At 41.5% G+C, this 18,224-nt stretch overlaps 2 protein-coding genes across 5 annotated transcripts in view; both read right to left on the bottom strand.

Moving 5' to 3' along the window:
- Positions 1-790: 790 nt before the first annotated feature.
- sh2d5 (SH2 domain containing 5) lies at positions 791-6,489 on the bottom strand. 2 transcript variants are annotated; one of them, XM_079683710.1, is made up of 10 exons: positions 6,186-6,489; positions 5,630-5,719; positions 5,471-5,551; positions 5,307-5,381; positions 5,047-5,193; positions 3,805-4,005; positions 3,534-3,717; positions 2,468-2,573; positions 2,218-2,377; positions 791-1,766 (listed from the first exon to the last, which is right to left on the bottom strand). In XM_079683710.1, the coding sequence occupies exons 2-10, from the start codon at positions 5,708-5,710 to the stop codon at positions 1,560-1,562; spliced, it is 1,242 nt and encodes a 413-aa protein (XP_079539836.1). In that variant the 5' UTR covers positions 5,711-5,719; positions 6,186-6,489; the 3' UTR covers positions 791-1,559. The 2 variants fall into 2 exon arrangements, with proteins under 2 accessions (XP_079539836.1, XP_079539837.1); XM_079683711.1 differs by having other exon boundaries at positions 5,630-5,694.
- Positions 6,490-7,442: 953 nt separating this feature from the next.
- hp1bp3 (heterochromatin protein 1, binding protein 3) overlaps positions 7,443-18,224 on the bottom strand; it is a 29,450-nt gene continuing 18,668 nt past the window's right edge. For all 3 annotated transcript variants that reach the window (XM_079682960.1, XM_079682961.1, XM_079682962.1), the window contains 2 exons: positions 12,951-13,100; positions 7,443-8,908 (listed from right to left, as the gene is read on the bottom strand). In XM_079682960.1, coding sequence (XP_079539086.1) covers positions 8,359-8,908; positions 12,951-13,100 — 700 coding nt within the window. In that variant the 3' untranslated portion in view covers positions 7,443-8,358. The remainder of the gene's footprint in view (positions 8,909-12,950; positions 13,101-18,224) is intronic.

Below are 18,224 nucleotides of genomic sequence, written 5' to 3'. Positions count from 1 at the left end.
CGGCATTTAACCTTACATCATACCGTCACTAGCTAAAGTTAGCCAACTAAATTTGAGTCAGCATTTTTTAATCCCTTACACTGAAATTACACTTACTTATTGTTTCCAAATTGCAGAGTTTGCACACTGTGTCCTTGCCATTGCCTGTTTTGTAGTAATATTGCTTGGAGTTACAAATAAATGTTTTTAGTATAGGAGAAAATGGGTTCAACAAATAGGCTACCCAGTATTATAGGTTTCGTTTCACCTTCCAAAAACCTATGTGGTACAATAAGTTAATAACTCATGCATTCATAAAGGTTAAAAGATGCAGTCTTTGTTGAGAGATGTTGAATATCATTTTCAAATTATAACATAATACAGAAAGGTGTTTCTGTTTTTAAGCCACTCTCATTGGTATTTATTGGGTGGACGATTTAAGAGCAACACCGGTCTTGTGTAAATGCAATACCAATACAACATCACCACAAACTGCAAGCACCAGAGCAATCATTAAGGTCAATTCACTTCTATAAAACAGATAACATAAACGGATCATAACCTAAATAAATGTAGGATTTATTTATTTATCGATGATTATAAAATAACTAAGTAAACCTTAGAAATTGAGTGTGTATCACGATAATTGAACAATGTAATTTAGAGTTCTGCTCTAAGATTTAGAAACTTTGTACAGTATACATTGTCTCATAATACTAAGCAGAAAGTATTACCCGCCTCAATACCAAAGCCACAGGTGATGTTGTGGTATGCAGTCATAAATAATAAAAATCAACACTTTTGCAGGAAATTGGTTGAAAACAAAGAACCCCAGTTGTTTAATCTCAAACAGGGGTGAATAATATGAAAATTACCCTATGTGTAAAAGATAGTACAGAATAATCCAATGTATTACCTAAATTGAAATGGAACATTTAGGAATAACAACAAAATATCAGACAATCTTATGATAAAGACTTAATTTAGGTAAACTGCATGCAAAAAGTACCAGTTTAAATTAGAAGTAACAAACTTTAAAACACAGAAGCATGACCCTTCTTAGGGGCCATCATACAGGAAAAAGCTATACACTAAGGTGTCGAGATATAGAAAATATTTAATATCATCATGGTCCTATTCTTTTACACCATAACACATTGTGGTGCATAGGATTACTGCTTACATATTCCCCAGGTCTAACGTCTAAACACATTAAGAGAAACATGAAAGCAAGATTAAAATTGGAGGAATAATAACATTTGATCAAATGTATTTGTGCAACTTGCAAGAAATAAAAGTATTCTGTATGACCCAATCAATTAGTTAGGTTTCACGTCTTAAAAACACAAATAAACTCTTCTAGCCTTTCAGGGCTATTAAAAAGACTATCGAAAGACATAAAAAAGCAGCTTTACAAATAAGTACCCCGTTATAAAATGACTAGTATACTATACACATTAAGCGCCAACACTTTTGTGAAGCCTCCCAAAAACACCAAATATGATTTAAAGATAAAAGATGATACATGAGCAAAAATCTAAAAAGTTGTCACTCATTCTGAGGTTTCCAGTGTCCAGTGATTAAACCAAGTCCTTTCTGTTGGTACTTTTAATTCTGGCTTTGTTTATGCTCTTGCGTGGGTTTAGAGGCTGCTGAGAGCTGGAACTCTCCTCCCACTCGTAACAGTGGTTTACCCGGGCACAGCTCAGCAGACACGGCAGCTCTTCCCGAGACTCTGTGTAGTGTTCGATCAGCTCTGCTATGGAACTGAATTCAGTCTTGCATTGCTGAGAGATAAACATAAAGATTACTGTAAAAGCAGAAGTAACAGCTAGGGTTACACAGTATCAGTTTGACATTTATAATCAAATGCCAACATGACTCAATTCTTGGTTTCAGTTTTCACAGATAATATGTCTGTCTCAGTGTTTGCCTCTTTAACACTCTTTTTACACCCAATAAATATCCCTTGGTTTATTAGTAAAACCCTCAATTGCAGAGGAATATGTTCCTATAAGGAATCTAGATTAATAAATCAATGCAATCATAAAAATTCAGCTTCTTTATGATTATCTAAAAGATAGTCAAAAAAGACATGTTTGGTGTGTGAATATATCCTTGGTAGCTCAAATGAATCCGATACATTTGTTTACAGCACAAACTAAGTACAAATGTACCTGGCAGACTCACCGTTTGCTAATAATTCTGTGTAATAATTAACCTTAGCAAAACATTTACCTCGAGCAGGAATTTCCCTTTGTGAGTGTTTCCGATAAGGTGGGTGATCGGGCCAGAGGGAAAGCGGATGATGAGAGAGCCACATTTGGGGTTTTTAGGATGTGGGCACAGGAGGTATGACCCGAGAACGTCGTCTGCAAGCAGGGAAAAGCTGCTGTCACTGAAAAAAATAAAAATACACATTTAGAGAAACACAGACATATAGCGGGCAAGAAGACGCATCTATTTCAAATGCATTAAGGTCTCTTACGTTGCGATACCAGCCCAACACCACACCGCTTGAGCCAGTGCTTCTTCTGTTTCGGCCAAGCTCGGAGCCCGTGATCTCCTCACCGGTACTTTGTCTTGCTCCTTTCCTGATTCACATTTAAAAGAAAAATCAGTGTGAATTTTGAGATGATTAAAAGCTAAGAGGTCAAAAAGCAGAAATATTTCACCAGCCGTGTTTGCGTGTGGAACCATTCAAATCCCAACCTCAGTGAATGTTTGGTTTAGAAGGCCCCGACACACCAAAGGAAACCAGAAGACTGTTCGACTCAGCCAAAAAGTCCCCCTTTAATACACTGCAGAGAGTACAGCTAACAGCCAATTAGCACGTACAAGTGAGCCAGGACATGACTCTCCATAAGCAGCATGCAACGGTTATTATAAAAAGAACCGTAAAACGTAGGGTTATAAAGGCTTAGCATACACACATTAAAACCACCAGCGTTTGCCAAACATTTTTGCACCACTCTCAATCCCTACCTATAGCTTCATTCCAGGTGGCAATATTGAACAAATTTGAACAAATTCAAAAAGATACCGTGTGTACACTTTTGACTTCAATTGTTTGTTTTCCTTACGTCAGTTTCTCTTGTACATATTTGCTTAAGCTCAACAGCCAATCAACTGATTTAACATTTTAAAAAGGAAGTGGTCAAAAATAGTACCAACTGTGCAGGACACAACGCAAATAGTACACCAAAAGATGCTAACCAACGGCAATGACCGTCGATCAATAATCGGCTTTGTCTGTCAGGTCCCTAAAACAAGATTTAGATAAACAAAGCAGTTGGTGATGAAAGAAAACATTCAAAAGAGTATTTTAACACATTAAAGCCTTTTAGTTCAATCTAACTGAGAAGTTTTAAGAACATTTACATCTGTTGTGAGTCACGTGAGACCAGAACCACCATCTTATCACGTGTCTAAATGTCTACCTGCTGACACCACGACAGACAGTGAGTGGCTGCCCTTCACCTAAACATTGACGGGCTTCCTTTACCTCCACAACTCTTTGACTCTTGAAAGCGCTTTGTGAACACTTAGCCCACCTTGTGAGGCACTCAGTCGCTCCTGAACGTTGCGCTGTTTGAGCGGTGTGAAAGTGAAAGAGCGGTAGGCCCCAGATTTCAGCACCTTGTTGCGGATGGCCTTCTTGCGCACCAGGGAGGGGGAGGAAGTGGGGAAGACTTCATCTTGGCTGCTGTTCAGGTCATCGGAAGACTTTTGATTGTTCTATAGATGCAATGAAAGGAAATAATGGGGTAAAAGGAATAATATTATCTTGTATAGGTGAAAATAAGAAGACGTTCAAGTCCAAACCTTAGATCCCGGCAGCAAGCCCTGAAAAGGAGCTCTTCTGAAGGACACCAGGGCACTGACGCTGAGAGGGAAGCCGTGGTTGAGCAGGGAGGGGTTGCGACGCGGCGCCGAGCCCACAGAGTCTCCCTGAGCCTCCTCGGGGTGCTTTTCCAAGTAAGACAGCTGGAAACAGCGGCAAAGCAGCATGTTCAGGAACTGTGCCTAGAGGAGAACATGGACACAGAAAACACAACAGTTCTACTTAAATTGTATCGTCAATTTTTGTGTTTTTTGATCAACCAAATTCCTATTTAACATTTCTCAGTTAAGAGCAACACTAACAAAAAACGTTTTCTCTCTTTGGAAGAAATATAACCACAAACTCCAAAACGCCTGAATGACGATAAATGTGGCCAAACAACAAGGTTGGTTTTAAGCAAAGGTTTATTAAGTTAACATGGTTTATTTAAGTTCAGAAATGTTTTGATAAAAGTTTGGTAGACCAAAGGTGAGTGATCTTGTGAGGGTTTCTTTTGTGTTAATTATAAGATATTTTGATAGCAGAATTATAGTCTACAGGCCCACAGAAGCAAAATAAATACTGCGTGGGTCTGTCTTTGTTCTGCTCAGTCAATGGGACAACTTACCCTGATATCATTCATATTGCTACATAAGTCTGTGTGGGTGTGCTGGGGAATTTAGGTCAAAGTGAAACCTGGTTTTACTTGAATATTATTGGCAGCACAATTTCAGGTGTGCTGTTGTGTAATTGAATCACCATCTTCCTAAGCATATTGTTAAAATGTCAGGGGCTGTGACAACTTACTACACCGAAGGGTTAAATTAGGGGCAGATATTTAGAAGTATTTTCAAAAATTAAGCTCCACCATATATACCAACAAACAGTTCCCGTGTATGAAAATGATTTACTACCACTATTTATATTCTTTTGTGTAGGATATCTTTTAAATGTGTTTACTGTTACTGCACAATTATTATTATTTATTTTTTGAAGGTGGCGTACATTTCTATATATCTTTTGCTGGAAAAATAATTCCATTAAAATATATTTGTCAAATAAACAGGTTTCTTTAAAATACAGCACATATTCTTCCTTTGATGCTTCCCATATATACTTTTTTTATAGGGCCATTATGTCAAAATCCTAGATATTCATAGTTCCACATCTGCCCTAAATTGTTCTTGTGTAAGACACATAACTTAACTATTTCTCCTATCAATATTATACCCAAAGTTTCTCACCGCTCTTGAATGCCTTGCTTGAAAGACATGGCAGTAGAGCTGGGCATCAGTGCTGCCTGGGTTGTGGGAGACGAAGGCAAACTGGGCCTCGGAGGGCCAGGCGGTGGACAGAGAGACTCGCCGCAGAGCGTGAGCCATCAGGAGTTTCTGCATACAGTGACACGAGAAAAACAACTTCATCTTTAATGTTCCAGAGTTAAAACAAACTCATTAGATCAAGATGTCCATGAATGTAGCATGCCTAACGTTTCAATACTTGCCGTTTCATCCTCATTGTACATCTTCACACCTTTGATGGAGAATTTTAGGGATACAGGCCTCCTTCTTTTGCATGTCTGAAGAAAACAAACATATCCAATATTGTTTTTTCCAAAAACAGGCACAAGTTGCTACTTTTGGGGATAATCTAAGGCTCAGGGCTTACTATGAGGGACTTCAGCTGAGTATGCAGCTGCTCTATCTGGTCATCCAAGCAGCAGTCATCCACAGGAAATGAACCGACATACTTCACAGCAAAGAAAAACATTAAAGCGAAACACAAACACACAAAAAGACACAAACATGAAATACTTGTTCTAGTTACCTCTGCTGATCGAGTGACTGTACCATCTTCTCCCACCGGTGCCTCACCCATGCTTCTGTTTATCTCTGCAAAAGCAGACATATTTTAGACCTAAAAGCAAAGCTCAGTTAGAATAAAGCTAATTTGAAAAGCTATCAAACAAACAAGCAGATCACTTAGTCAGACATTTACAATAGTACAGCTGCATGAGGTTTAAACAGGGTGTAATGAAGTGAACGTTTGGCAGAGTATTGTCAAATACAAGACCATCTTGAAATATCAGAATATTTGAAGACAGGTCGTGATTTAGGATTGGTCTGTGGTTTTAAAAACGGGCTTGTTAGTCTTTTATCCAATGTCCGAGCAACGTAACCGAGTCAAAGTCGCTGCCAACAAGTGGGAACGTTGTTTTACTGTTTCACTTGTATTCATCCCGAACAGTACAATAAATCAAAAATGACAAAGTTAGGTGTCATTCGGCTACAATTTGTTTTGCGTTTCCGCCCAGTGTAGGCGGACAGTGCACCGGAGCGCCTCGACCTGTTGAAGCAAAAGCTTTGAAATCACATAAACTTACTTTTGGAGTTGTTAGACCTCAGCCCGTTCCTCGCGAAGCCTGCGTCTCCTGTCTCCTTCAGTGGGTCTTCACCATAGGTCTTCACACGGCGCGTGACACCGACGTCCTGCACCTTTACCTGCTGAGCTGCTGCCCGAGGCGGGGCTCGAGGGGAGGGAACCGGGGAGTAAGGAGAGGGGGTACGTGAACACGTCGGCCCCTGAGATATGATATTCAGCGGTAAGATAACTCGTTGATCACCCCTCCCTCTCCCTGCTGCTCTTTTCTATAAATCCACTTTTCCCCCCTCAGCTCCTCACATTCCTAGATATTGCGAAATGTATCACGATGACGTCACGCGCCCTGTGGTGGGAAAGTCAGGTTCCTCTGTGACAAGAACATTTCGCTATGATGGTTCAAGTATCATTTTCTATAAACTTGCTTTTTTGGTCAAATATTCAATGCTTAAATTAAACTCTCTTAGAAGTTTAGTGAGAAAGATTGTTTGGACACCTGAGGTAGCCCTGGGCCCAAAACAAGCACTTGACATTTGACAAATAATTTCCTGCATTTTGATTAATTTTCAATTTATGGTGAAATTGTCTATGTGAAAATAATCAGGCAGCAGGTAACAAATATAATATATTTAATAGTACAATATAATGGATTATAATGCAATAAGGCCGCCAGGCTTTCTGTACTGCTTCCACATATATGTAACTGAACAGAAATAGACATTTTAGATATCAATGTGATTGTATGTGATAATCAATGTGTTGAGGTTATGATTCCCCGTATTAAATTGTATGGAAATCAGGATGGCCTAAGTAAATGATTTATTGAACTCTGCTGGTCATCAACCTAGTATTGTTTAACTGATAAGAGAAAACACGTTTGAGAGCCCAGCATTTAACAACAGTTTGCTTCTTCTCTCTTTATGAAGAGATGTGATTCCTCCCACCAAGTGTAAAATTCGCGAGAGATCTAACGGCTCTTTATATTTTAGAAGAATTTCTCTGACAGCCTACATGCAGACATGCTTTACCCTTCCCTTCTGATTTGTTTGGGGAAAGAACATCTTTACATATGCATTTGAAAAAAAATAGCAAACCTGACCTACACATCACTATAAAATATTGTGGTATCTTGTCCAGAAAAATTATAAAACGCATACGTTCATACCTAATACTACATAATGTTTTTGAATCAGGACAATTATGCATTGTATTTATAATGAATCACTCAAACTAAATAAAGGAAAAATAAATAACAGCAAGATTTTACAAATATAGCCATTTTATTAATGACTTGGAAAAAAAGCTTAACAACACAAGGAATACATGCATGCAGGGTATGTATGAGCTATTGTCCTCCTTGTTCGTACTCACAAGACACATTTCTTACAGTTGGATACTGAATTACAGCTGTGAAGCAATTAAATCAATTAATGTATATGCTCGTTTAAACACACATCAAAAAAGACATTTTCTCCTATGTGTATGAAATGAAAACTAACTTAGTGTTTTATCATCTGTATTTTAACATGTCACCTGCAAGCCTAATCTTTTGTTGGGGCAATCTTTTGTTAAATAACACATCAAATCATTATTCATAAAAACAAAAAATATTTTAAGAACAAATGTCGATACAATTTTAAATCTAATGTAGTACTGCACGGACAAAAAATATTGTCATTTACTCCCAGTACACAGGAATACAACCATAGAATCTGTGTTTTATAAAATATGAATGTCTTTAGGAACAGTTTCGAACCAACATTTTAACTTCAAATGTAATTTTTGCAACCATCCAAAACACTAATATCTCACTTCATCTGATAGGAACTCGTACTGCCAACGGCTAATGAATACATGAGGAACAGATATAAAAATGATAGTTACTAAATGGCTCTAGTTACAGATTATTGGACCTCGCTATGTTTCCCGATCTGGCAGCTGATCTGTTTTAACAGCAACACTTACTGAGCTTTCTCTACACATGGTGATTAAAAAATGAAATTTAGGAAACTCAACGTACAGTAAACTTGGTAGGATAACGTTCTTATTCTACAATAGAAATAAAAAAAAAAAACTACTGCCCTGTTAAAAAGGGGAGAACATGGTCAAAAGAGAGAGCACTGAAACGAAGCGGCTGCATAATCAGAGCAGCTCAGTTCGTGGAAGGCGGCGCCGGCTCAGTTTTTCCCTCTCTTGGACTTACGAGTGGTCGGCTTACCGCCCTTCACCCCCTTTTTCGCTGCGGGCCCTTTTGTAGGTTCAGGCTCAGGCTCAGGCTCAGGCTCAGGCTCGGGCTCGGGCTCAGGCTCAGGCTGCCTTTTGTTTGCCGGCTTTTTAACCACCGGCTCCTTAGGAGAAGACTCTTCAGGCTTAGATCGTCTGGACCTTGTTGTCTCCTTCGTGACTACCGCCTCCTCAGGGGACGAATCTCTGGACGCGGGTCGTTTGGCCCCCCGCTTGGCCAACTTTTTAACCGCTGGTGTTTTGGGCTTTGTTGCAGGAGCTCCTCTCTTGACGGGCGTGGCTTTAACTGGCGTCTGGGTTTCCTTCTTAGGGGGTGTTGGTTTATTCCCTCGTCTCTTGGCTGAAGACACCGCTTTCTTGGCCGGAGACTTCTTGGCAAGGGTCCGTCCCCTGCCCTTAGCTTTTGACAGGCTGGGGCTCCGAGATTTCTTGGCCGGTGGGGGGCGGCGAGCCTTGGGTGGAGGCCTCTTCGGACTTTTTCTACTAGTAATTTGAACAGGGAGATGTTAGTTCAGTAGGAGCATAATTATCAACACATCACTTGTAGATGAAAGGTTATTGGAAAACAGCCTCAATTAAAAGACGTAGCGCTCGCACACTGACCCCAAATCCACCAATGAATCAAGATGAACAGCATTTCAATGTCAGTTAGGTCATTGACAGACTTTACAAAATAATAATCGTCCCTAAAAAAGGTCAATATCATGTATTTACGCACTACTGAAGATCTGAAACTAGAATATATGGTTAAATAGGAAAATATTAATTTGAAATTATTATATGTATTATATTCGTTATGGTATAGCTTGGCAACGGTCAATCTAACCCAGTGGTTCTCAAAGTGGGGGGCGCAGAGGCATGACAGGAGAGGCGCGAGAGACCAGGAGGAAAAATGGTCATTAAAAAAAAAAAGATTAACCCTCCGGTATCATTCGATTGGACTACGCAAATTAGTCATTCGATACAAAAATGTCCACTGCAAAAGACTGATAAAAACATATTAAAAGGTTTTTTTCACAACTTTTTTGGGTTCAATCTTTAAAGCAACTTCCGCCCTAATAGAAAATACCAAAAGTGTAATCATTTTCAGGATTTTAACTCTTTAAATGCCATTTTGAAAACATGAAACCGCTGTTTTTTTTAATGATGAAACCAGAGAAAATTAGTTATTTTCCAAAAAATACCTATCTGGTGACTGGCTCTTTTTTTTTTATAACAGTCTTGGATATGTCAAAGATTAGCAGCAACATTGTTTTTTTTGCATTATTAGTTTTTGCACAAAATCAGATTGCACAAAAAAGTTACATATTAGTCATTCGGGACAAAAATGTCCACTTCCAAAAACTGCTCTAAAATGACAACAGATTAATATTTTTTAAAACTTTTTGGGGTTAAATCTTTCAATCAACTTCAGTCCTGATCAAAAATACCAAATGTTAAATTATGTTCAGGATTTTAACCCTTGAACTGCCAGTTTGAAAACATGAATTTGCGTTTTCTATGAAAAACATGCACAAAAAGGCAGTTATTTTCCATATAATAAATGTTGGGGGAATCGGCTTTTTTTAATTTTTATCACAGTCTTGGATATGTCAAAGATTAGCAACAACATTTATTTTGGTGGATTATTAGTTTTTGCACAGAATCAGATTAAACAAAAAAACTCACATTAGCCACTCGTGTCCCATCCACTCCCATTATAACCACATCTTTTGATCTCTCCGCCATACCCGTATAAAATCATGCATTTTGTAATGTCAGGGTTTTATATTGGAGGAAAATAATTCAATGTGTCCTTTTTATTCTATATCACCAGATGTGACATTTTACCATTGAATTACATGCTTGTAATTTCTTGGTTTCTTTGCCTGTTGTATAATGGGGCCCTGACAGCCATTGGAATACATGTATGAAACTAATATGATGTAGGTGTGTTGGTATGGATGTGGAAGAGTGGTATCAGCTGAGAAATATGTGTGTGTGTGTGTGTGTGTGTGTGTGTCTGGATGTACAGTGTGTGTGTACAGAGACAACAATATACAGTAGATTTGGTTTACAGCAAATCGCAGTTTTTCGCCTCATATCTTTCTATCTTTCTCTCTTTTTCTCTCACTCCCTCATTCCCAAACTCATACACACTCGTACATATTAAACTTCCTTATACCTTGTGTGTGTGTGTGTGTGTGAGAATGAGACAGGAGTAAGTGTGCTCTCATGGCGTTTTGTTTTTCATTTGTGCTGTTTCATGTGTCTTTGAGGTAAACAGATGTATGATCTTGACCTCGATGTTTTGAATGGTTTGGAACTTCAAAGTCCTTTGATAATGTCTCTTTAGCAACCAGGCATACACTCGATACATACACTCCTTGAAGTAAATAAAAACACCTGGCTGCAAAGCCAAAGCTTCAAATATGTGTATTTTGGCTGGATGGTCATTTCATTCCTGTGATACGCAACAAGCAGTAAGATGAAGAGGAGCTTCTCTGTGGGACAAGAGGTCTCATGCAGCCCGTAACTTCAGCTGCAGGACTCATCCTCTGAAACAGAAACACCCTGAGAAGGAGAATCTGGTGTGGATCTGAACTCTGCTTGAAAGGAGTCAGCACAAAGATAAAACACTTTTTTGCCAAACATGAGAAGGAGAATCTGATCTGGAGTCTGATCCTTCTTCGTCCGACCCTTCCCCGGTATCACAGGAATGAAATGACAATCCAGCCAAACTACACATATTTGAAGCTTTGGCTTTGCAGCCAGGTGTTTTTATTTACTTCAAGGAGTATATGTATCGAGTTATGCCTGTTTGCTAAAGAGACATTATCAAAGGACTTTGAAGTTCCAAACCATTCAAAACATCGAGGTCAAGATCATACATCTGTTTACCTCAAAGACACATGAAACAAACACAAATGAAAAACAAAACGGCATGAGAGCACACTTACTCCTGTCTCATTCTCACACACAATCACTCACACACATACAAGGTATAAGGAGGTTTAATATGTACAAGTGTGTATGAGTGTGGGAATGAGAGAAAAAGATATGAGGCGAAAACTGCAACTTGCTGTAAACCAAATCTACTGCACACACACACACACACACACACACACACACACACACACACACACACACACACACACACACACACACACACACACACACACACACACACACACACACACACACACACACACACACACACACACACACACACACACACACACACACACACACACACACACACACACACACACACACACACACACACTATTAGTTTCATACATGTATTCCAATGGCTGTCAGTACTATTACGTCTGGGTCTCTGTGTTTCATTAAAGCTCGGCTCTGTGTGTGTGTGTGGAACGAGCCATTTTGTGTGCGTGCGTGAGTGAACGAGAGAGCACCGGTACCGGAGATCATTGTTGTTAGCTTCTGGTGCTAGCGAGCTAAGCTAAGGGATATAAGGAGTTTTTTCAACAACAAAGTGGAGGAGAGTCCTCTCCTGTCAGACTGAGAGGCTCAGTGAACTAAAGGACTGAGTGTTTAGATAGTTCACTTTAGTCTAAGTTATATCAGTGGGTCTCAAACGTTTTGATGTAAACAATTATTTCCGAGGCACACGTTTATATGATCATTATAGTTATAAAAAGAGAATAAATGAAAAACAGGTATGAAATACTATATGACAGTAAAAAAAAAAGAAAAAGTTTAAAAGGGTGATTTGTAAAATATCCATAAAGAAAAAGTAAATCTGTTTCCAGGTCTGTTTCATATGGGTGTTGAGAGATGTATCCATAGATCTCTTCATTTTGCTCTCAAAGTGCACCAGATCGATATTTTTAACTTCAATATTTAGAAATAAATCTTCCCGGGGGAGCTTTCCCCCGGACCCCCCTATGTGAGGTCCACACACCACATATGAAAATAGCACTTTACCCTTGCTTACACCTATATGCCGTGAGCTGATTATCGAGCCTTCATTGTAACTGTCACACTGTGTATTTGCGTGGGAGTTGCAGTAGAAAATTCCACTCTAGCGACCGGTACATTAATGGGAAACCCCAAATGTTTGAGCACCCTCTATGAAACGTCAAGCTACCCCACAGCACCCCCAAAATAAATCTCTGGCGCCGCCACTGAGCCTGACTATTTGTGTTGGGGGAGGGGGGGGCCGGACAACCACTGATCTCACCATACAATTCATTAGCATATGTGTACAAATATTTAACTTTAATAGAATTTTTGTTTTCTTTTATGCTTAAATGTAACAGTTTTGTTTCATATTACTTACATCATTTAAAATACATTTTTGTGATACAGTCTTGTCTCTGTAATTCAACTTTTTAGCGTACTGTGGTCTTAATTGTGTACAACTTGAAAGCGTGGCTGGAATTGAAGAGTTGACCTTTTAAATCGATTTGTGATTTGGAGTCAGTGTGCAGATGACACTCATTTGAAATGTTGGGAAACTGCCTGCAGACTACAATCCTGTGTAAAGGATACAAAGTGTAGAGATTTGTCCACCCACCTCTTGCTTACGGGAGCTTCATCCTCAGACTCCTCCTTCTCTTCCTCCTCTGACTCTTCCTCGTCCGAAGAATCGGCCGCCCGCCTCCGTTTGGGTGCGGGGCTTTTCTCCGTAGGCTTGTTGAACTTGTCTGGGTACAGGATGGTAGGGCTGAAGAGGAAGATACAAATATATTCAGTGCATGACATTAAGGATTTTGGGAGATGGCCCTGTGGGCCATCTAAGCTAATTTACAGATGGCCCTGAGCCCAATAGAGATTGCCCTGAAAAATGCGCGGGGACGAAATGGCACGAAGGGTTTGGGGGGCCTCCCCCGCCTAGAACATTTAGAGTTTTGCAGGTCTTACTGTAGATGCTGTCTGGTGCATTCTCTAGACTGAATTATAAGATGAACCACCACAATATTATATTGTACAATTTCAATTTAATTCTTAATTTCACTTGTTTGTTTGTTCTTGTTTGTGTTAGCTATAAGAAATACTTAAGTTGTTGGTCAAGAAACTTTCCATCTGATGAAGGCAAATGCCTTCCCAGATGTAAAAAAAGTAGAAAACATTACATTCAGTTGTAACTGCCAAAACAAACATTATGTACATTATTATGGCCCCTGTTAAAATGTTTGTAATGTTATCTACTGTAAGTTGGTGGAACGAATGCCTCCTCATCCGGAAGCTGACCGAGCAGACCCGAGCAGCAGTCGAGAGTAGCCGAGCGCATCCGCGAAGCACACAAAATGGCGACGTCAGAGTTCCCGTTGGCCGGCAAATCTAAATCTCTCCGGTCAAAATAAATTCCCTTTAGCGCAATACCGCTTCAGTTGCGCCACTTATGTCACAGACAAGAAGAGTATGTGACAGACAAGAATAGTAAATTCTAATGTCTAACACTTAATGTGGAGAAAGAGATGTCCTGTATAGGTTGATTGTGCGTTGATCTGTTGGTAATGCCTCAGGGTTCCGGTGTGCATGTAAACAAATGCATAATGCTGCGCTATACTTTGCGGCCTCTGCCGGTTACATAGCGACACTTATTGTTTAGGTGTCTTTTAATAAGCAGGTAGTCATATCATTAGCTAGAACTAGCTGGATCTGATCGATATGGACAGAAACGCGAGTCAAGTCTAATCTGACGGGAGAGAGAGATCAGCTGCTGCTGACGAGTCGACACGCAGCTCTGCATGATCACATGCAGCGGTGAGCGGATAAAACACACACTTCAGGTTAGAATATCACACGTAGCTATTTTAATTACCTCTCAAACTACCTAAACTAGTTATAGATATGTTTAGTTTTATTGTCGGGTCACTCATTACTGGATCCGCGAGCTGCATGATACTGGCATAATAGATTGCTCGATCGGGTAACCAGCAGGTGAGGCTTCATTGCTCAAGCTAAATACTAGATGGCCCCGGGCCATCGGGCAGTCCTTAATGTCGAGCCCTGATTTTTAAGACAGCATATATGGATAATAATATCATCTCTGTAGGCCAGTGCTTCTCAAAGTGTGGTCCGCGAGTATATTGGTAACATTTCACATTTGAAATAAACACATTTATTTAAGTTTTCCGCACTCTCGCGGGAATATCTCCGCAATGGAGCGAGCTTTCAATTGCATGATATAGCCCAGCGCAACACCTTCATCACACATGTTCTATTTCGTATATGGCTTCGCCTTCTAAGGCTATCGCTATTGGGTAATCCCCCTGCGCACCCGTGCAGCACTGAAACACTTGTAGTCCACGCCCACCTGCAAGGTCGGCCCCACCCTCGGGCTCCCTTCCGGTATAAATAGGAAGGAGGCCCGACAATCTGCTCCCTCCCTCTTTTCTTCAGCACACCGTTGCTGAAGCACAAGAGACACTTCAATTGCAGAGTAAACATGAGTAACAATTGTGTGAGAGATTGTCCCTCATGTGGCTCTGGGTTCATAATGAGTTATGACCAGCACAGAATAAAGCAGTATGCGAATCCTGCCTGGGGTCAGAGCACGCGTACGCGGCTCTAAACCAGCAGGTAGCATGCACACACTGCGCCCGTCTCCCCTCGGGCGACAGGAAGCGGAGCGCGGACGCTCTTGCTGCTGCGGCCGAGGAGGACGATTGGCCTGTCCAGGCTTACGTGCCCGCGGACGGGCCGAGTGTCCCTGGGGCCGAGTGCCGGGCAGGAGTCCGACAACTCCCGCCCCGCCTCCCTCCACGGTTCACCGTTCGGTTCTCCCGTCCCTCCTATCCCCCGGACGGGGGAGACAGAGTCGGAGCAGGGTGCCAGCTTGGCGGCAAAACATGCTTTCCCCCTCTACGTCACCACAGTGCTACCGGCGATAGGTGGCATCCTTGGCAGGGTATATGCAGGAATCCTGAAGTCAAATTTAATACCTTTTAAGACCTTTTTTAAGACCCTCTCAATACATTTTAAGACCTCATCGCAACTTTGAGTTCTAACCGGTTACATTGGCAACACACTTTACCTCACATTTACTATATTGATTGTAAGATAGCAAAACTAAACAGAGTGCAGACAGACTACTGAAGCCTTCTCTCCACATGAACTTCAACCTCTCTGTGAAGGTCAGGTTTAATGCAGTATGCTGCTTTGTTGCTTCTGTACTCTGTGCTCTTTCATTCCAGTAAAACTCGTCAGAAAACATTAGAAACCAGTATTTGACCAATAAACAAAACAATTGACAAAACTTTGAACTATGAAATATGTTAAACTTTGGTGAGCTTCAGTGGGGTAATGCCATATAGGAGCTCCCTCACAAATACCCAGGGGTTAAATTGGGCTGGGGCTGTCCGGGGCTAAGCCCTGGCACATAAGACGATGCTCTGACGTCATCACCCTCACACATTTGTCATATGTTTACAAAAAAGGATATATATGTTATGATTTTTTTCGTTCTTAATATAGACTATATTTAGGGTCGATATGTGTTGACTTTACTTTAAAATAGCAGATCTCTGTGACCGTATATAGTTTGGCTTAGACCCCGGCCCCACACGGTAAAACGCATACGCAAGCGCAAAAAAGGCTTCCTTTCACACGCATTCGATTCATTAACGTGTCCGTTCACACTAGACCGCTGCAAATGCTGGAAACGATGTAGTACATATGTCATGCCTGTAAGTGGCGCTGCTGCCGCCCGAAATACACCAAAAGCAGCGAAGAAGAACCCGGAGCATGGTTGCCATGGTTGCCCTTCTGTTTATTCTCCTCGGTGAACGGCGTGTTCTCCTGCTGTATCTCTCAGGTAGTCCACCAGCAGATGAAAAACACCCACCTCTCCGCCTTTTCCAAGGAACGAGGGGACCGTGCGGCAGTTTCCGTAAAAAAAATTTTCCGCCGGTCAACATGTCCGTTAAAGTTTAAATCTTCCGTACAAAATTAGGAAAGTGCCGGTCAGAGGTCTTCTTTGTTATTTATTGAGCTTTAAAACAAATTGATAACGACTCTGTTCTCTGTATAATAATATAATAATATTTAATAAACGGTGACTGCCTCTCTTTTCCTCCCCGTCTTCTGACAGCCCAGCAGCAGCAGGAGACGTGGGGAGAGGGAGGCGGGCTCTTTCATCGTTATCAGAAAATGATCATATAGGGCACACACGGAGCCGTTGGACCCCCAGAGCGTTGCGTATGCCGGTCTTCCCACCTTGGGACCCGTTACCGTAGTCGTTTATTCCCCCCCCCCCCCACACACACACAGAGCGGAGCAAGGCAACGAAACTTAAAATAATAAGCAGCATTTTACGGCGCGCTATGCATGGGGCCGCCTTGTGGGGTTTCCCGACATGTCGTTTCAGTAAATTAAAGGGTGTTTCATGTTGTCGTTGCTGTGGGACTTCTTAATACCTTGGAAAATGCCATTTAATACTTTTTAATACTTTTTAAAAGCCTTAATTTTCGCTAAATTGATTTATCAACTTTTAATACTTTTTAAGACCCCGCGGACACCCTGCCTTGGGGAACTGCCGGCGATCATACGCAAGGCGGCCGCCTGCAGAGATCTCCCCGTTCCCCTAGCTCAGGAGAGGTGTGCTCCGGACGACATAACCGAGTTTTTTCGCAGGTGCAGACGGTCAGGAGTGACCCGATCTGGCCACGCTTCCCATCCATCAGGAGGTTCCAGGAGGGGGCGGCGGCGAACCCGAGGACCCCGAAGGCTTCGGTGGCCACATTTGTTCCCCTCACCAAGGTGGAGGGGTTCACAGATGCTGGTTTCCCAGCCACCCCTTCTCTGGAGCCGAGCCTGACGGCGTTTTTTGGGGTAAGACAGGCCAAAATAGTCGCCGGACAGCGCCCTACGTTGAGCTCCCCCAGAGACCAGTATGTCGCCGCCAGGCTGACCGGGTGCACCAGTGCTCTCCAACTAGTTGGTGACACTGGTAGAGCGGTCCACCACCGAGGCAGAGGAAATCAGCAAGGCGGCCAGCACGGCGCTCACTCTGTGCGCGTCCGTCGCTGTCTCCCAGGCGAGGATTTCCGCGTGGGTGACAGATCCAGCGCCACCTCTGGCTGCAGCAGGCGTCTGTTACGGAGACGGCCAGAAAAGTGCTATGGGACGCTCCAATTTATTTATTTATTTAACCAGATAAAAAGCATTGAGAGAAAATCTCATTTACAATGCTGGCCTGGCCAAGAAGGCAGCAACGTTACACATAACACAAACATAAAATACAGAGAACATAACTAAGAAAACAAAAGATGAAAAAAGCAGTTACTACATTGTGCACATTAGGACAGTAAGAAAGGCAATACTTGATACCAAGTATTAATACCAAGAGCAGCTGGTGGTAAGGACTTCTGACAACTTCAATTTAAAACATGCTATTGAGACAAGTGCTGTCAGTTTGAGGCGTGATTGAAGGTCATTCCAAGACCAAGGACCATATTAAAAAAGACTCCTTTTCCCAGCCTCAGTCCGCACAGCAGGAACCTGGAACCGTATCCAGGTACTGGATCTGAGGTTGTAAAAGTCACAAACTGGAGCAAATCTGGCACATATGTACAGTGGAAGCTTACCTAAAATGGCTTTATACATTAATAAAAAACAATGCTGCATCCTATGCATAGTGAGTGAGGACCATCCAGTTAGGCTATACAGTGTGCAGTGATGAGTCCTATAGGGTGCATTTGATATATAACGCTGTGCAGCATGGTAGAGTGGGTCAAGTTTGGCCAAGACAGTGGGACAGGCAAATCTATAAATGGTGTCACCGTAGTCCAGCTGGGACAGGAATAAGCCAGAGACCAACCTTTTATGGGATGAAGTTGAAAAA

This window comes from Notothenia rossii (genome assembly GCF_949606895.1).
Source record: "Notothenia rossii genome assembly, chromosome: 5".
NCBI lineage: Eukaryota > Metazoa > Chordata > Actinopteri > Perciformes > Nototheniidae > Notothenia > Notothenia rossii.
The sequence above is the reverse complement of the archived record's forward strand: the minus strand, read 5'-3'. Positions and strand labels throughout refer to the sequence as shown.